The 20,879-nt window shown below is 40.4% G+C and overlaps 1 protein-coding gene and 1 pseudogene across 1 annotated transcript in view; one reads left to right on the forward strand and one right to left on the reverse strand.

The window, feature by feature from the left end:
- The window catches only part of TSG101 (tumor susceptibility 101), a 40,846-nt gene extending 20,485 nt beyond the window's left edge, over positions 1–20,361 (reverse strand). Inside the window, exons 1-6 of the mRNA XM_045825374.1 lie at positions 20,191–20,361; positions 10,975–11,059; positions 9,017–9,082; positions 6,231–6,394; positions 3,829–3,955; positions 24–90 (exon numbers count right to left, since the gene is read on the reverse strand). Coding sequence (XP_045681330.1) covers positions 24–90; positions 3,829–3,955; positions 6,231–6,394; positions 9,017–9,082; positions 10,975–11,059; positions 20,191–20,232 — 551 coding nt within the window. The 5' untranslated portion in view covers positions 20,233–20,361. The remainder of the gene's footprint in view (positions 1–23; positions 91–3,828; positions 3,956–6,230; positions 6,395–9,016; positions 9,083–10,974; positions 11,060–20,190) is intronic.
- On the forward strand, positions 12,398–13,878 carry LOC123809888 (annotated as a pseudogene).
- Positions 20,362–20,879: the final 518 nt, after the last annotated feature.

The raw sequence follows: 20,879 nt of genomic DNA on the forward strand, positions 1-20,879 counted from the left end.
TTCAAAAGATCCGTTTTCATTACCTGGGATTGGAAGGGTATCCGGATGGGTATGCAGAGATCCCACTGGGCATGCCTGGCATGTAGGAAGCTGAAAATAAGTTGTAACAGTGTAAAATAATACGCATAGTCCTAGATACGTAGGCTATTACATGAGATATACATCACTGTCAAACCACAGCAAAACTTCATACAGTTAAAGAATATAAATGTCAGCACCAAACCAAACACTCCACCCATATTGGTTCTTCACTTCAAGCACAATGCTCTGCAAATCACAGGATTCTCAGAGCATTAAACGTGAGTCATGACAACACATGTGACAATCCCAACAAGGACTAACTGGCAAATAGGTCAACCTGCTCAGCTCCGCAAGCTCTCAAGGAGTCTCCTACTTGAGACAGGAGCTGATTCAACTTGGAATTTGGAAGAAGGTGATTCTGCCCTCCTCGGGTCCAAAGTAGACTTCTTAGAAAGTGACCTCTTTATTATATCTAAGACATCTTCTGATATTTCTTTTCAGACTATGTTGACCGATTAGCACAGCTGGTTTTGTTGGCTTCACTGAGGACTTTAAAAGACTTCAAATTACTACTAGAAGTCCTAAACAAAATTCTGTTCAACTAGAGTGGTTACAACAAACTGAAACAAAAGCCTGTAAGTACTAGAGAAAGAGGGCTCCAATCCAGCAAGCTTAAAAAATGCGGTGTAATTTTTCCCAAAGAAAACATCAACGACAGCACCAGTCAGGGGTGCCAATAGGCTAATTGACAGGAAGAAAAGAGGAGTTAATTTTGGCCTTAACTGGAAATGACTTCTTTGAAAATCAATTTATCCTCAATGAAATGTTTCTCATTGAATTTAACAATGAATTAGTCCTTAATCCAATCAACATTTTAGTGCCTTCTATGTTACAGGCACTGGGAATTTGATGACAAAAAAGAAGACAGGAACTTTCTGGCCTCAAGTTGCTTCTAGTCTAGTCAGGGAGACAAGTAAGCGAACAGTGACGGCACAGAGCGGTAAGTGGGATGGCAGCGGGGCACGGAGCGCTGTGTGTGAGGTCCCATGGAGGCAGCTAATCTCAACCTCGGGGGTGGGGTGAACAAACATGATCTAGCAGAGGAATGGTGTACAAAGGCTGGAAGGCAAGCGACATGGAGCCTTCAAGAAATAAACCTTCAGAGCACAGAATGCAAGTAAGGTGGGAGACCTTCGAAGTCTTTACCAGAATGGCTGAGCATACATCTCCAAGTACCAGTGTACAAGCTTTCTTGTTAGGATGAATCTATTGATGTCAGGAGTACATTTTTTAAGTGTAAGGAAGCTAAGATGATGTTCAATGCTATTTTAGAAGACAAAGAGCCCCCCCAAATGCCACACTTGCTAGGTAACACAAAATCTTTTTTTCTGCCCTAGGGGCAAAGTACAGCCTAACTTCATATCAAAAAATGAGGCTACTATTAAATGCCAGCAACATACATACAGTATTTTGTCACGTATAATGTGCTCCCGTGTATAATGAGCACCCACGTTTTTGTGCACATTATACACACGATCATCACGCCCATTATTATACCCATGTATAATGCACATCCTTACGTTTCCCCTCAAACCGCCCCCCAAAAAAAAACCTGGACAAAAAAGTGAGTTTTACACAAGCCAACACACGGTACCCAATTACTACCCTCATGCTAGATTCTCTCTCACACATCTAAAACTACCGCCTCATAGTTATAAGCAATTTTCCTTTTCTGAGGTTCTAAAAAGCTAACAATTCTACCAAAGCCTTCAAATTTTAATTTTGGGAAACAACATGTTATCTGGATCTAAGACTGGCAAGGAAACAGATAACGAAGTTAAGTAATTTTAGACCCAGAATCGAAAGCAATACAAATACACACAACACAGAAGGATTAAAGAAAAACGAATGTGAAATGCTTAGCTATATGTCAGTTACCATTCAATAAATGTTGACTACTACTGTTAGTTGTCAAAAAATGAGGTTTGAACATTACACTTTTTAAATGTGACTCATAGCTAGCTCAAAAGTCCTAAAACAGGTAAAACAGGAGATCAGAATGTTCTGAGTAATGACCCTGACTGGTGTGGCTTGGTGGGTTGGGCATCGTTCCACAAACCAAGAGGTTGCTGGTTTGATTCCCTGTCAGGGCACATGCCTGGGTTGCAGGCCAGGTCCCTGGTTGGGGTTGTGCAAGGGGCAACTGATCAATGTTTCTCTCATGCACTGATGTTTCTCTCCCTCTCTGTCTCTCCCTCCCCCTCTCTCTAAAAATAAATAAAAATCTTTACAAAAATATGTTTTGAGTAATAATAGTAATAATCAAAGTATATAATTTCTCAATTAAAAGATAATATTTAAGTATGTATCCAAATTTCTGAGCTATTCTTTGGTGTGTGTGGGGAATGGAATTCAGACTTTCATTGCTTTACAGTTATACCTAATAATAATACTGTTTAAGTGTATAAAAAGTATTAAAACTAGAATGGATGGACAATAAGAAAGTCTTTTAGTGGTTTATTTACATTAGTTCTAGATGACTCAATGTGATTCACAGTGAGTACAAGACCCAGCCGCAGCGGAGACCTCCCCGGCGCGGCCTCTTTCCTGAACGCTGCACTTCCACCAACGTCAGCATAAAGACGGAGGAAACTTAGGAAAAAACGTTGCTCAGGAGACTGCCTACACTTCTGAAAAGGTTCCTACCGTAAGTGGTCACTGCTATGTTATTTGAGCAAATAAACATGAATGATAAGCTAGGAAATACTTGATATTTCAAACTTATATGAGCAAGATGATCTTATCTTGGGTACTGGAGTCAACAGAATTTAAGATGAAAATTTTGGGTCCGAAAGAATACCTGGCATCTTTATTAAGAGTGGTACTGAATCCTAAAAACAAGCTTACTCTGGGAAGCAGGGAAGGAGAAGGAAATGGGTTCAGAAAATTCTTTCTGTTTAATTCCCATTCATAGCTTATGAGTCAAGACATTCCTCAAGACAGAATGGATTAAAAAGGAAAAGGATAATTTTCAGAAGAAATATTAAAGCTCATATAATCTGACTTATAAATAAGCCTGGTTAATTACAATCTTAAACAAAATTTGTAACAATAATCACAACTCAAAACAATGAAATCAATGCAGGTTTAGTTAAGTCAAAACAAGTAAGTACAACCAATTCTCAAATATCTGGGGTGATTGTGAAGTATCGGGAAGAATTATTTTCAAAAACCCAGAACAACCAAGACAATGTGCACCAGCTAGGGGAGAACTGGCACTGACCCCGCGGGCCCAACACCCCACCCCAGGTAAAGTCACGAATTGGCTGTACTGAGGAGACAAAGGCCGAGAGCTAGATGTCCAATTGTGTATACCCAGAATAGCTGAATGCAAACCATCTAGTTGACTTTGTTTTAATTCTTATCTATAACACTGATCCTGAAGTTGTAAAGGAAAGGAGAGGCCAGATTACCTTTCAAGTTATATCTGCTTCCAAACCGATCAAATAAGGCTATTCCATGGCATGCATAATTTAAAAAAAAATCTAGCTCTACTCCAGCATTCTTTCTCCCCATTTCTGGAATCCGGCACACCCAGAGTTGCATTTCTACCCACTGACGAAAGCCCAAATGCCAGTCTTTGGTGGGAATCTGCACATGCAGATGTGGGGCCTCAGAACACCTCCAAAAAATCCACTAACTTGATAAGCTAAAAAGCAAAGTGAAGTCATTAAAAACACTTTGTTAATAAGGTTTGGTTTTCTTTTCTTCCTGTGAGTTTAAAAATCAAATCCCACTTCTACTTACTATTTGGTGGCCCCGTTGCCTGGTATGGTGGATAAGACGCTGACATCGTAGGTCGGGAGAAGACTGGAGGTTCATCTCCAAACACTACAATCATGACCTGAATAAGCCCCAGCAAGTCTGACTGTGGCTGAAAACAGAAGACAAATTTAAACAAGCTACAGATTTAATTTTCAGCAAAATGGAAAAGTTCGGCCATTTTTAAGAACCAGTTTTCAACTCAGCTTGATAATTTTCTTTACAGGACCACAAACACAAAAATTTCACTTAATTAACTTAATAAAACTAAGTGATTATTTACTTATTTAGCTGTTTATGTGGAACAAGTCTGCTGTTTCATGTACAGCACTCCCTGCTTACCCAACTGCAGTGTCACTCTGCAGTTTCGGCTACCTGTGGTCTGATGACAATAAATGGAAACCTCCTTAAATGAACAATTCGTAAGTTTTAAATAGTGCATCATTCTGAGCAGTGTGAAGAAATGTCATGCCATTGAGCCCAACATGTTCACAAAATTAGCAAATACAGACAGAAACGAAAACTCCTGTTAGGATATAAATCAATTCGAAGGAAAAACAGCATTTCTTATTCCACGAATATGGTTCTCTCTCCTTTGACTTAAATCTTCTGTGATGTCTTTAAATAAAATTTTCTCCACAATGGACTTGTACATCTTTTGTAAGTCTTATTCCTAGGTTAATAGCACTAAAAAAAATACAAAGTATTCATTTACCAGTTCATTAATTCTCTATTGTAACTGAGTCCAATCTGCTACTAATCCCATCCCTTGAGTTCTTAATTTCTATTATTCTGTTTTCCAGTTCTAAGATTTCCAAGTCTGTGTCTGCACCTGGGGGTAGCAGTGTCCTAGTTCTACTGCCTTTTCCCCCTCTTTCTTGATGTATTTGATAATTTTAAATTATATGCTGGTTACATTTTATGACAATTTATAGAGGGTTTATACATTATGTTCCTCCAGCAAGGGTTCACCTATCCTATGTCAGGCAGCTACTGTGAGAATCACCTCAACATAATCAGGGACTGAGCTTACTTAAGGTTGGGGTTTTGTAGGCTCACCATACCTGACTTCTCACTCTTGGGATGTGTTCCTCCGGCGGCGGCATCAACTAAGAGCCTAGGATGTTTACCTACACCTTACATCCCCTTCCGTGCTGAGGTTCCGAACTCCTAGAGCCTCCTCATTCTGAGACTTGCGGAGATCGTGGCTGTTTTCAGAGGTTTTCTGCTAAGCTTTAAGCATCCTGTCTTTGAAGCTTAGGAATTCAGCATATCTTTTGTGGGGAAAACACAGATTATCTGGTTTATCTTTGTAACTTCCTTTTCTTCCAAATGTTGGCTCCTAAATTACTGGCTATACTGGCAGACAGAACAGCAACTGTTGTCTTTTCAGCTCTGTAAACTGCTAGAAACTCTGCAGGTTTCTTTGCCTCTTAGCTAAGGCCCTCTGCCCAGATCCTCAGCCTCTTACCCTGTAGTAAGAATCAGTAAGTACTCCCAGGGAAAACTGGCAGAATGCTGGCTTAGCTCTTGCAGTTCCCTTCACTAGAGGATCTTGAATGTTCAAGTCCTGATTGCCTCAATGGCTCTCTGAAGCCTTCCATGGCTGTTATTTGTACTTCGGATTTTCTAGGTGTTCTGATAGGAACACTCGTCTGCCAGAGCTTTACCATGAGAGTCAGAAACAAAGGTTTCCTACCATTATTATTGCTTGATTGGGAACACTTTGAGTAACGAGATGTGAACACTTTCACAAATACAAGCCATCAGTAAACTTTTTTTAAATGCACTGCCCACTACATGAATTCTATCTATACTTAAAGGTTCAACTTAAATAAAAGTGACTGAGCATATTCTGTACATTGCCAAGCTCTGGACAAACACAAGATATACAGTCACGCGCCACCTAACAATGGGGACACATTCTGAGAAATGGGTGGTTAGGTGATTCCAGTGTTGTGTGAGCATCACGGAGTGCACACACACAAACCCAGACGGCACAGCCTACTGCTAGTACTCTCCGTGCTGTACTCTGATAGGTCCAGCAGCGTGGTCAGTTTGTTTACACCAGCATGACCAAACATGTGAGTAACACACTGCGCTGTAATGTCAGGATGGCCACGACATCATCCTAACAGACAGGAATTTCCAGCTCCATTATACGCAGCTACCATCACATACGCAGTCTGCCATTGGCCACGATGCTGTCAACTGTTACTGACCGCATTTGTTGTGGACGACCTTTCTCAGTTACCCAGCTCAGCGTAAGTGATCTTGTGTGAGCTCATCTCCTCCTCGGAATCCTCTTTGAGTGTTGACAAAACATAGACGACAGTGAACAAAATATATAAAATATGATGAATTCACAAAACACTGTTAATACTTACATGCTTCCACTCATGTAGATAAGGAAGATAGATCTTCCCGTTCGCATCAACATGCTTTCCTGTTTTAATGGTCATTGAACTAGTAGGCTTAACAAAACAGATAGGGGGATTATATGGGTATGTGTCCAGCAGCCACAGGCATATTGGAATATTATATATATTACCTGAGAGAGAAAGAAACTTCAGTTACTCTATTTTTATTATTTTTCACTAAGGCTTAGAAGGTAAGCAAGAGACAAGTAAACAACACTTTTAAAAAATCGCAACAAATATTTTAATATTTCAAAGTTCTGTTTAAGATCAGTTTCTCAAATTTTCAGTTTGTAAAACACACCAGCAGGACTGAAGATTCACTGATCACCACCCTGCTAGTGTGTGCTTGCTGCTGTACAGGCACACTTCAGGGATTATCTTTCAACCAACCCACTCTTTGCTACTTGCCTCTTGTCATTTCAGTTAATAAGGTTCCCCGGGAAGGGTTATACAAGGAAGACCATGGATTATGGTATCCTATCAGAAAGTGATACAGTTCCCTCACCAAAGCCAATCCAACTGTCAAACAGATGCTGGCTGGTGGCTACAACTTGACCAATATATATGGCATTTTCAGTGATAGTTATTCAATCTATGATATGATCTTTTTGATTTATGAAACAGAACCTCTCTCAGTTAAGAAATTTGGCCCTGGCTGGCATAGCTCAGTGGATTGAGCTCGGGCTGCGAACCAAAGTGTCGCAGGTTCGATTTCCAGTCAGGGCACATGCCAAGGTTGCAGGCCACGGCCCCCAGCAACCACACATTCATCTTTCTCTCTCTCTCTCTCTCTTTCTCCCTTCCTTCCCTCTCTAAAAATAAATAAATAAATCTTTAAAAAAAAAAAAAAGAAATTTGACTATATGTAGTCAAACTGAACAGTGTTTCAAAGGATCCAACAGAGTTAATACAGTAAACATAATCATAGCCTTTTCTTACTAAGCTCAAAGCCAATGTCCCAAGAAACCATATGAATCACCTAACATAAATTCTGATACATTTCCTCTTAGAAATGGTTTCACTTCATATAAATATATACGTATAAATTTTATCTAAAGAAAGTACACAGTTGTGAAACTCTGGATTTATTTTTTACTCAAAACTACTTCTACAATGAAAAAAGGACTCCAATAGACTATGTCCTAATACAGAAAACATGAGTTTATTTCCACTAACCCAGAATTCTTTGCTTTGTGAAAATGAAGACTTCTCCCAAATTATTTGGGTTTAAGAACTATGTCATATGAAATATGGTGAGGGAAGAATTTAAATAAAAATTATATATATATGAAATAAATATCCTTAATTATGTTTATCATAGTTTCCTGCCTCCTTCTTTCCCCCATCACCTATTTCCCTAACCAGTTTAATTCCTAAAGGCAAAGTCAGTAGTCCTGAATTTTGTTCAGTCCTCCCTAATCTTATCATACATGCTTTATTCAGTGTTGATGTTCAAGTGCTTTTTCCCCCCTGTCTGAAATGTCCATTCTATTATGAATGGTTGACTCATTCTTTAATACCAAGTTCAAATGTCATTTCCCCCATTATCATCCAACATGCTCTTATTCTTCTTGGTAATCTCACAGCACCTTTATATTTTATCATTCTATAGCAGTTATAGAATATTATAAATATCTATTTTTTAAGATTTTATTTATTTATTTTAGAGAGGGGAAGGGAGGGAGAAAGAAAGGGAGAGAAACATCAATGTGTGGTTGCCCCTCACACACCTCCAACTGGGGGCCTGGCCTGCAACCCAGGCATGTGCCCTGATTGGGAATCGAACCAGAGATCCTTTGATTCGCAGGCTGGCACTCAATCCATTGAGTCACACCAGCTAGAGCTATGTATATCTATTCATTCCTCCCATTTCCCCTATTTGTGTAAGTTCTTCCAGAGAAGGTACATCCTTTATCTTTGTATATATAGCCCTTATCCCCTATGTCTCATGCATAGCAGGTACTATATAAAATAGTACCTGCTATAGTACCATAGCAGGTACTATATATATTAATGACTAAGTTACAGAGACACAAGTCTTAGTAAGTCACAAGAAATAATTCACAAACAGAGCTGTCCAAAAACAGAACAGTCGTTTATGAAACTGAATGTTCCCTTACCACTGTAAGTATTCCAGCAGAGGGTGGCTAACTGGCTAACAGAGATGTAATTATCCAGTATGAAATTATCACTGACATTACAACCTTAAATAATAGCTACTTTTGACATGTGTTTATTATATACCAGACTCTGTACTAAGTCCTTTCTTTCCAAACAATGAACTCTTATTTTGAGTTACATACTATTATCCAAATGTTACAGATGCCCATGATCACAAACCCCATAGACCAGACAGTGAGAACTGAAATTATTCTCTACCCTGACTTTAAAGCCTCTCTCTTAGCCACTACACTGTGCAGCTTCTCACTGTCAGAAAAGTCTGAATGGGGTGAGAAGCAGAATTAGGAGGCATGTAAGATCCCTTTCTAGCTTTAAAATTCTGATTCTATGAAACTTCAAACTCTTCCAGCACAAGGAGGCACTTACTGATATATGCTGGTAGGTAGGGAGAAATGCTGAAAATATTAGGTGCTGCTGCCAAATAAAGTTCAATTCCAACAGAAGTTAAAAATCTCTATATCATCATGAAAATCTTAAGAAAATAGGCTTAAGTTACTTATAACTCTTTGGCAACATATTATGTGCATCAAAATGCATCAATACTGGAAACATAAATTACACACGACACTTACCTCTGTAAGGCACAGGAATTGTTCCAGTGAGGTTCATCAGTTCCCTGGAACTGCCATCATTAAAAACTGAAAGGAAAGAACAACGATTTAAATGTAAGCATTTTTATAGATATTCCCATTAGGTTATTCTTTCAGAAATGTTGGTTATGTAACTCATCGGTATCCTTGAAACCATTTAACCTTATCCATTTTGTCCAAAAACAGAGTATCCTTTGTTGAGTCACTCAGTGGGATCAGTTTTTGAATGAGTAAAAATGCTCTGAATTACTTGGGAAAATGGGTGTGAGTGCTACAATCTCAGTAAATAAGAGCTGTTTTCCTAACTAACATGATTGTAAAATTACTTGAAAATAACTATCAACTGATACCATACTTTACATTCATCTAATACAATAAAATTGTAGATTTCCCATGTGTTTAGCCCCACTCACTGTCATTCTCAATCCTAATACAGCATACACCACAGTTTTAAAAAGAAAAAAGCCAAGTTTTCACAATCATATATATATATATGAATATATATATATATATGAATATATGATATATATATATACCTCTCAATACAAGTATTTCTCATACCATATCACACAAGTTTTCTAGATACAACCCACTGATTAATCAGGGCACACATCATTTGTACCATGTGGGGAAAAGGCTGCAGTGTGAAGCGCAAGAACATGGTACTGCTGACCTCAGTTCTTTTCCTTACTATCGACGATTACAAACCATGCTATAATTTATCCCGATTTTGTGCTTTTAAAAACCCCACAGTATTTAAATGTACGACTTTATTTACTTTAAAAGCATGTTGATAGCCATGGTTTAGATGTGATTTGGCCATATAAAGCTATGTACGATTTTTTTCCAATGATGTTGGGATCTTTTTGATCAACAAACTTATTTTTTTTAGCATGCAGTAAAAACTATCACAGTAAAATTCTAGCTCCACTTTCTCCCCCACTGAAGCCATTTTTAAATAAACTAATTCTGGTAATATGATGTTTTTTTCTGTGGATCTAGATACCACAGCATGTGGTATGTGTACAGGAGGTAGAGCTGGAAGAGAACTCCTGGTTCTGTCTTTGTTGTTCGGGAAACCCAGGACTGACTGGGTCCCTCTGTTGTTGCCCACCTCTCCCGATGCTTTCACAGCCCTGGGGATACGTGGAATTTAGAGTGAGGGTTCTCAGCTACAATTTCAGCTCCTTATCCTCTGTGCCAAGGGCCTCACCATGGACAGGAGCCCATGACCCTGGCACATCCAGTGTGGGGACAAAAAGACTATTTAAAACAAGAACTTTAGGTACTGACATTACTTAAAACCGAGGTTTATTTCACCTCAATAATGAAACTGTCACCTACACACTCTATAGAATTAAGGATCATATTTTAAAATGTTTTCCTCATCTAAAAAGTAACAGCATATCATTTTGCTAAATATCTTTCTAAGACTATAAAGAGATGCAGGGGAGTAAGACTACAATATAAGGGTATTCTCTCCCCTCTTGTTGAAGTGTAACATATTAGCACATTAAAGGCTCTGAGAAACATTGTTAACATGGCTGCAGAGAAACCCACTGAATTTTGTTCAGTTCACAAACTGCTCAAATTTAACAACAGAATCCCCCACCGCTTCCCCGCCCCACCAATTCTTCATAGCTACAGATAATACTTTGGGAGATGATGAATTAAATTATCTTTAACATCCCCTTTAGGCCTAAATTTGTATAGCTCTATGTTACAGTACTTTCTAAAAACTTGTAACAACTACACAAATACAAGATGTTATAATTAGATGCTGTCATTTTCTATCCCTCCAATACTTACATTAGGTGAAGAAGGTTTAGTCCTACAACGGAAAACCCAACCATCTTAAAAGGGTAATGGAAAACCTACAATCATTAACAAGAGGAGTAAACTCAAAGTATAGTAATTGATATTTCATTATGTAAACTCACCATATGAATCCAATACAGGTTTGAGATCTTTGTATAACGCAATGACATTGATAGTTTCACGTACAGTTAGGTCTCTGTATTTGTACTGGAAAGGAAAATCATATGAAGAATTTAGTGTAAAACCAACACACCTATTTTACTGCTAATAAGATTTTTTTTAATCTTATTTTCATAATAGCACTCTTAAAAGTATAATGGTTCTGACTAATCACTAATATTAAAGCCTGAAACAATCTCAGTAACTTTCTCTCCTGCCACCTATTTAAATCCTTTGCTTAACTCCGTTTGAGCTCTTCTTCCAACTTAAAAGGTCCTCCACCAAATCAAATCATCAGTCTCAAAAACCTAGCATACATCTCTCTCCCTTTTCTTAATGAATCCTTTTCTAGAATTCCTTTTAGCCCTTTCCCCTTTCCTTCAAACTCCAGCACTTATTGTCAATACCAACTATTTTGCAATGTATCACTTGCTGTAGTGTATTTTCACATTTCTGTCTTGTACCACTCAACTCCAGAAAACTAGGAACCTAGGGGGCAGGGAAGGGAGGGAAGAAAGAAAGGAAAACTAGGAACCTGGCTTACATGCTCTTGGCAGGTTAAGAGATCAGAAGATGGGGACCCCCATCTGATCAAAACACTGTATACTGACGCTCACCAGCTGAGAAACTCCACCCAGGCACACAAAGCTTTCAATCAGCTTTCAGTGTTTCTCTCCTAAAAAGGAGCAGTTAGCTATTCAGAAAGACTCCAGAAGCATGTCAGAGACCAAAACGAACAGAAAAGAAACTAAGTAGTAACAGAAATAATTCGAGAAGTAGAAGAAAATTTCAAAAAGGATTAGGATCAATAACGTCAAAGAAAGAAGAAATGACACTGTATCCATGAAACAAGTGAAACCGAGGGTTCTTATGTCTTGGCTTAAATTCAGTTTTGAATCCTAGCCCTAAAAATCATACCACCTCTCTCTATACGTATACCTGCTCAGAGACCTAGCTTTCCCCCCATAATCAGCAAGCTCCAAGGCAGCACAAGATAGTAGCCGGGGCCTGACTAATGATCACAAGGTCTTAGGTTATGTTTCAGGACCTGGGCTCAAAGACGGAAATGACCCCCTGGCTACTTTCCCATGAGATGAAACCAAGCGACTCTGGACTGGAAAAGAATTCAGAACTGTCCTCAACCTGAAGAAAAGATTTACCCTTACCTCACCTCTGACCAATCAGCTCCCAGCATGAACCCAAACCCCTAACCCAAAGTGTTTTGTGGTTGTGCTCTATATAATTTGTAACCGAAACACCACTGGGAAGTTTGGACTTTTGAGCATTTGCTTCCGTTCTCCTGGGTGGCATCATTCATCAAAATAGCCAATATTTCTGCATGGCAATTCTCAGTGTTTAGTGTCTAGTTCCGCTAGCGCCCGGTGGATGAACTCTTTCTGTTCTGAGCGCAAGGACACGCAGAGAAGAAAGGACTTTGGACATAGAAAATGTAAGAGTAGAAACAAAATATTCAATAGAAGGATTTGGATGTAAATTCAAAGAAACCTCAGAGATTAGCACAAAGATTGATAAGAAGAAAGGAAATGTAAGAAAAAATAGGGACCAAACCCAGGTCTATTTTAGCATTTCTTTACTTTAGCATTTTTTGCCCTCATCTGTCTGAAGCACCAGTTTCCCTATACTATGGGATGAGTACTATTAGCACACAAACACATTTTTATTGCTCCCATCTTATTCACACAAACCTGTCCCTAACCTTCCTCCCGCCCCCCCTCCCTGCAGCTACAGCCACACTTCTCTCAGGCCCCCTTTATAGCAAGAATTCCTAAGGAGCTGCCTACCTTTGCTGACTTGGACGGCTGTTTCTAGTCTCTTTATTTATTTTTTAAGATTTTATTCATTTGTATTTATTTATTTATTTTGGGGGAGTAGGGAGAAAGAGGAGGAGACAAACATAAATGTGAGAGAGATACATCGATTGGTTGCCTTTCATACAGGCCCTGACCAGGGACTGAACTTGCAACCCAGGCATGTTCCTTGACCAGGAACTGAACCAGCAACCCTTTACTTTGTGGAATGATGCCCAGTCAACTGAGCCACATGGGTCAGTGCTCTATTCTCTTTTTAAACCTTTTTTATTACAGAAAATTTTAAACACCCACAGGTAGACAAAATAGTATCATGAGCCCCCTGTTATCCTAACCCCAGCTTTAACAATAATCATTAGCCAATCTTATTTAATCTATAATCTCAATCACCTTTTCCTCCTCCTATATTATTTAGAAATAAATCATAACATCATATCCTACTGCCCATAAATATTTTAGTATGTTTCTTTAAAAGAACTGAAGCAGCCATCTTGCTCTTGCTGCGGGCTGGTGGGGGTGCAGGACCCTCCCTGCTTCGGGTTCACCAACAGCACAAATCAAGAAAAGTTAGCCAGACGTCAGGTCGGGATAGGGACAAGGGTAGAGCTCACAGAAAGAAGGTGGTACACAGAATAGCTATAGCTGATGACAAAAAACTTCAGAGTTCTCAAAAAACAACAACAACAACAACAACAAAAAACCTGGCTGTGAATAATACAGCTTGGTACTGAAGAGATAAACATAATTAAAGATTGTGGGACGGTTACTCACTTCAACAATCCCAAAGTCCAAGCTTCCCTTTCCACTAACACCTTTGTAATTGCCAGTCACCCAGAAGCCAAACCAATCCAGGAAACGCTTCGTGGAGTAGTAAATCAGCTTGGTGCTGACAGCTTAGCACGTCTTAGGAAGTTAACTGTCCACCCTCAGCGAGTGTTGGACAGCAAACCGCCAAAACCAGGAGGCACCGATGATGAGGGGGATGTTCTAGATCTTGTAGGACATTTTGACAAGGCATCAAAGAATGAAGCTAACTAAAATCTTTTCTGGTTCTTGGAAGCTGGTATGGACTAGAACAAATCAGCTATGTGGTTCCAAAGTTTTACAGACGTGAAGAACATCAGCTGTTACTAGTTCAGTCATTTACTCTGCGCATTAATAATGCCATTTGGTGAGCATTTTCGGTCATCTGATTTTGCATTTTGCATGTCCTACCAGGGTCTACCCTTTTGGTCAAAATATGAAGTCCTGGTGCAGTCTGAGGGTGTTTTGATTTTTGATTGTTCCTTTTTTTTGGTCTTGGGGTATTTTTGGTGTGTGTGTGTTTATGTATGCAGGTGGGTATGTGTATATACAGGAAAAAGCAAATCGGAAACTATTCTATTTATCCTCTTCCTTCTCCAGCAGAAATAAACAAATCATTACATTAAAAAAAAACCCCACAATACTATTATCTCACTCAAATAATCACTATTTCCTTAATATTATCAAATTTGCAGACTCATGGTTTTTTCCCCTTTTTAAAAATTAAATTCATTGGGGTAACACTGGTTAATAAGATCATAAAGGTGTCAAGTGTACATTTCTAGGATTCATGATCTGTATATTGCACTGTGTGCCCACCACGCACAGCCATATCATCTTCTATCCCCATATACTTGACCCCCTTTACCCTTTACTACCCACTACCCCTCTGTCCTGCTTCCCTCTGATAATCACCATGTTGTTGTCTGTGTCTATGAGATTTATAAAAAAAATTTTAAATGTTTACTGGTTTGAGAGAGAGGGAGGAAGAGAGGGAGGGGGAGGGGAGAGAAGGGAGGGGGAGGGGGAGGGGAAAGGAAGGGGGAGGAGGAAAGGGGAGAGTGACAGCGAGAGAGAGAGAGAGAGAGAGAGAGAGAGAGAGAGAGAGAGAGAGAGAGAGAGAGAGAGAGAGAGGGAGAGAGAGAGGGGGAGGGAGGGAGGGAGAGAGAGAGGGGGGAGGGAGGGAGGGAGGGAGGGAGAGGGAGGGAGGGAGAGAGAGGGAGAGAGGAGAGAGGAACACTGAATGGTTGCCTCCCATACACGCCCCAACCAGGGACTGATCCCACAACCTAGGTCTGTGCCCTGAGTGAGGATCCAAGCCCTAATAACCTTGTGGTGTGCAGGAGGATACCAACCAACTGAGCCACACCAGCAAGGGCTGTCTATGAGTTTTTGTTTGTGTTTCTTGGTTATTCATTTATTCCTTTCAGCTTTATATCCCACAGATGAGTGAAATCATACAGTTCTTAACTTTTTCTGTCTTGACTTTTTTCACTTAGCATGATATCCTCAAGGTTCATCCATGTCACATTTTTCTTAGTTTGAATTAAAATCCAAATAAAACCCACACACTGTATTTTGTCAAAATGTCTTTTAGGGCTCTTTTAATCTAAAAATTTTCTCTCCATTCCTCTTTCTTGATAACAGCTTTACTGAGATATAATTCACACATGTAAAGGGAATTATATAAAGTTCAATGGTTTTAGCGCAGAGTTGTGTAGCTACCAGCACAATCAAGTTTACAAGGTTTTCATCAACCCAAAAGAGACCTGTGCCCTTTAGCAATGACCCTCATTCCACCTGCCCCATACCCCCACTCACCCTAGACACCTGCCAGTCAACTCTCTGTTTCTATCAATTTGCTGATTCTGGACATGCCATATAAATGGAATGATCTACTATGAGGCCATTTATGACTAGCTCTTTTCATTTTGCATGTGTTTAAGGTACATCCATGTGCCAGCATGTATCAGTACTTCATTCCTTTTATGGCTAACATGCCATTATTATTAAGTATATCACATTTTATTTCTCTGCTCATCAGATGACAGGCCCATTTCTATTTGTAGCACTTGGAATCTGTTGATGAAATTGGTTCCTTTGTCCTGTAAAGGCTCCCACAGTTAGCACTTTGCTAACTGCATCGCCTTGGTATAGCTTGATATATATGCTCCTGTGCCCTCTGTATTTCCTTGAATTAGTAGTTTGATCTAGAAATTACGATCTTTTTCATGACTTTCCCCCCTAAATTTTGGCTCCCACATCCTGCTGTGCCTTTTCCATCTCTTTGCTCATTCTTTCCCTTCTCCCAGCCTCTTAGTATTATTAAGCCTCAGGCTCAGTCCTTGCTCCCCTTTAGCTACATTCGCTCCTTTGGTGAACACCCTCACAGCTCTGAATGCCATTTATATGCTGACAAGTCCCAAATTTTAAAATTCCAGTCCGAACCTCTTTCCTGAAATCCAGACATGTATGTACAATTGCCAATTTGAGAGCCACACTGGGGTATGGAATAAATATTAAATTTAATATAATCAGAACTGAATTCCTTATCTTTCCCCAAATCTACCCCTTCCAAAGTCTTCCATATCAACATCCTTCCAGCTGCTCAAAACCAAAAACCTGGAAGTTATACCTGATGCCTCTCTTTACTTTACATTTACAGTTGAAAATCCTGTTAGCTCTACCTTCAACAATATGCAGAATCTGATCACTTCTAACTACCTCTATAGGCCCCCATTATTGCAACAGCCTCGTTATTGGTATCTCTGCCTCCCCTGTTAATCTCCTACAGTCTAGTTTTCCCATCACACTCCAAGTAAATGCCCAAGTCCTGACAAAGGCCTGCAAGACCCTCCCAAGTCTCCCACGCCTTTATTGACCCACACTTCCTCCCTCACCAACTCGAGGCCAGCCACCTTCACTTCCTTTGTTGTTCCTCTGTCATGCACAACAAGCTTTTGTCTCAGGCCCTTTGCACTTGTTTTTCCTTCTTTCTGGAATGTTCTTACTTCAGAATGTTCCAGTTTGCACCCTCCCCTCTTTCAGGTCTCTGCTCAAACAGGCCTTCTCATAGGCCTAAGGTATCTACTCATAAAGGCCTTCCTTTACCCTTCTGTAAAACTGTGACCCAACTCTTCTTCACCCCCTAGTGCTCTTCTATTATTTCCCTCCCCTGCTTTACTTTTCTCCAAAGCGCGTATCGCCATCCAACATACTACTTCATGTATTTATTGAGTTCCTTATTGTCTCTTATGAGAATTCAAATTCCAAAAGTGTAGTTGTTTCGCCTGTACCCTTCTGTATCCCTAAAATCTCAAGCAGTGTGAGGCACACAGCAATCTTTAACGTCAGCTCTCTTTTACCTACGCAGTACTGACTTCACCTCTAGCAACGCTGTAGATACACTACGTCAGAAGAGATAACTGCCTCTATGAAAAATTGAAAGTAGAAAGTTATTTTTTTAAAGATGGACTTATGATAGAGAAGGACGTTAACCAAAAAGTTATATTTAAGTTGGCAACTAAGACAATGTTCAAAGGAAAAAAATGATCTGTAATAATATGTAAAAATATAATGTTATATGTCACTTATGCCATAAAATAAAATAAAATAAAATAAAATAACATGACAAACAAACAAAAAAAACAAGACGCAAGTCAAGGCAGGTGGCCCAAAGTGCCAGGATGGGCGTGGCGGTCCCACAACCAAGAATAAAGGACCATCACCCTAGGAATGTGTCTGTGGTCCAGGCCAGCAATCCCTACACTGAACCACACCCAACTGAAAGAATAACAGCTAAAGCTAACCCTCCACCAGGAGGACAAAATTTCATATATTGCTTCTAATGGCTGGATATTTACAGGCTGGAGAGAAAAGATGCTGATACTCAGAACTGACATCATCACTTGTAGGAGGCTTAGTTTTCAGATGTTGGTCCAAGAACCAAAAGATGGGTAAGAATGCTCTGTCCCACCTCTTCCCTACATCCTTTTCGCTCTTGGCATCAAAAGAAGTTGAAGAGAGAGAAAGACAACTTCCTCTACAAGAAGCCTGGGAATCTTAATTATGGTTTTTAAAAATCAAAACCAGTATTTGCCCCTGGCTGGTGTGGCTCAGCAGATTGAGCACTGGCCTGTGAACTGAAAAGTCACTGGTTCAATGCCCAGTCAGGGTACATGCCTGGGTTGCGGACCAGGTTCCCTCGTTGGGGGCTTGAGAGAGGGAACCGATCGATGTGTCTCTCCCACATTGATGTCCCCCTCCCTCTCTGTCTCCCTCCCTTCCCCTCTCTCAAAAAATAAATAAATAAAATCTAAAGAAAAGTATTCAAAACCAATATTTGAATATTCTTATCTTTATACATAAATACTTAATACTATGCTCTCAATTTAAAGATCAGAAATGGCATGGACAGATACTCTTCAGTCACACAGTTTGTGAAACAATACACTGTTTTTTTAAAAAGTGATGTATGTATATAAATGTTATAACATAGATCTGGGCCACAATCCTCCAGGGCTCCCCAAAACTTTATCTACAATTAAGGATAACTACTTTATCAAGAGAAAATCAAAAAGCCTAGAAGATACTAGACAACCAAGAGAAGCAGTATTTGAAAGCTGTCCCTTTCTCTAGAGGTTATATTCTTTTTAATCAAAGACTATGGACTAGAAAATTTTTTTCAAAGAAACAAGTTTATACATAATAGTGTGTTTTATTAACATTGAAGTGTTCACATTACTTCAGTTTCTATTATTCTTGCTTTGACAAACATCCAAAGCTGACCCAGTGAACCACAGGAGATCCAATTCTCGAAGACTTAACATGTATCTTACTCTGATTAGGCCTGGTAAACTCAGTGGGGAGAAAAACCCACCCAGTTCACTCTGGTATCAAGTGCCACATTTGAAGTAATTATCAAAACAATTCACAGCTTTAACAGACAAAATATCTACCTGTTTTTTAAAAATGAAAAAAATACACCAGTCCCAAACTACGAAGATTATAAATTAAGTTCGAAGCAAACAAATTCACATTATATGAAGCATACAATCAAGGACAGTTATTCTTACAGCTAATAGACATGAAAAGATGCTCAATGTCTCTAATCATCAGAGAAATGCAAATTAAAACCACAATGAGATATCACCTCATGCCTGACAGTATGGCTATCATCAATAAATGCACAAATGACAAGTGTCTGCAAGGACATGGAGGGAAGGGGAAGCCTCGGCACTACTGGTAGGAATGCAGACCAGTGCAGCCACTGTGGAAAACTGGAGGTCCCTCAAAAATTAAAAAATGGAACTGCCTTATGATCCAGCAGTTCCACTACTGGGTATGTATCTGAACAAACCCAAGACACTAATTTGAAAAAACATAAGCACCCCTATGTTCACTGCAGCATTATCCACAATATCCAAGATATGGAAGCAGCCCAAGGGCCCATCAGTAGATGAATGGATAAAAGAGGTGGCGCATATATGTGATGGAATATTACCTGGCCATTAAAAAGAACGGAACCATACCATTCGTGACAACATGGATAGACCTAGAGGGTATTATGCTAGGAGAAATAAGTCAGAGAAAGACAAATACTATATGATTTCATTTTCATGTGGAATCTAAAGAACAAAATAAATGAACAAACAAAATGTAAACAGACTCATGGATACAGAGAACAGGCTGATGGTTATGAGAGGTGAGGGGAGTTGGGGGGCTGGGTGAACAAGGGGAAAGGATGAAAAAACACAAATGGGTAATCACAGAATAGTCACAGGGATGTATGGCATAGAGAACACAGTCAATAATATTGTAATGACTCTGTATAATTGTCTAACCACTATGCTGTGCACCTGAAGCTAACAGAAAACAATACGGAATGTCAACTGTAATTGAAAAAGTGAAATTAAAAAAATAGTTACTCTTAGCAAATCAAAGTCCCTGAAATGGTAACGCAATTCTATTTATTTTACCCGAGGTGGTGCGGTATTGGTATTTTGGATTCTCTGGACGTCTTTTATTTAAAATCGAGCCTATTCAACCAACAGTTACTCATCTCCCGCGGGTCAGGCATTGAGCTGTGTGAGGAATACAAAACTGAAAAAGACACAATCTCTGGGGGCCCGGGAGGGAAGGACGAAGACTGGCGGATCCCTTCTAGCGTGGAGGTCTGCCCCCAATCGAGAATTAAGTACGACCTTCCCTTTGTGTTCATAAAAATGAAAACGAAACCGAAAACTATATTGCCCCACAGACTGCTCCAAACTCAACCGGGAGAGAGTAGGGCTGGCGGCAGGTGGCGGACGGCCTCAGCACCGTGCCTTTGTTGACTGTCGCCGCCCCCGACCTTCCCGGGACCTGTATTGGGGTTCTGGCACTAGGCGACAAGGATCCGGGGGCTAGGGGGCGCAAAGGCACCTGAGGACCACACTGGGGTTCCCGGCCCGCCGGGGAGGCTCGTAGGACTGGATCGGGCCCGGCCCGTCCGGGCAGGGAAAGGGGCGGTGGGCGGGCCGGGTGGCGAACGCGTCGCGCCCTCACCTTGGACACCATTTTCTTGAGCTGGCTCTCCGACACCGCCATGGCGGCCACCTTGCGGCTTCTGTCCCCGTAGGCAGGGGGGTCAGCCGCTCCGGGGCTGCCCCAGGCCGCCCCACACAGCAGCTCACTGAGTCGCCAGCCCCCCACCCCCCCGCCTCTAACAACAGGAAGTCGGCCGCCACGACACACATTCCGCTTCCTTTACGTCACTTCCGAGGTAATCCCTGAAGCGGGGTTGGTTCCCACCCACCCGATGTTCTGGTGTGGTCGGGTCCCAGTGATGAGGGCGGTGCGTTCCGACGGTGGAGACGCTGGGCTGGGACAAGATCGTTAGGTGTTCACAGTTGCTCTTTGACTAGGGGAGCAGATGCGGGGAGAGGAAATGTACTGAGAAGGTCTTGCCAATGAGCTTGAATGATTCATCAAACGGGAGGGCACTGGACTGGGAGTCAGGAAACTGCCACTGACTTAGCCCTTGTGATATTAGCAGGCAGGTGCACGTTTAGCTCTGGCTGTAGTTTTTAACAATTCTAAGATGAGAGGCTAGCATGAGATGATGCCCAGGGTCTCTCTGATTATCAGGGCTTTTGTTTGAAGCTTAAAAGTTCTTAATACTACGTTAACGAGGAAAAAGTGCAGAGCACTGATTTCACAGAAAGCAGACAGTCATTTCTTCTCCAGGAAACCTT

Source organism: Phyllostomus hastatus, unplaced genomic scaffold, assembly GCF_019186645.2.
Source record: "Phyllostomus hastatus isolate PE091 unplaced genomic scaffold, TTU_PhHast_1.1 phas_scaffold_585, whole genome shotgun sequence".
NCBI lineage: Eukaryota > Metazoa > Chordata > Mammalia > Chiroptera > Phyllostomidae > Phyllostomus > Phyllostomus hastatus.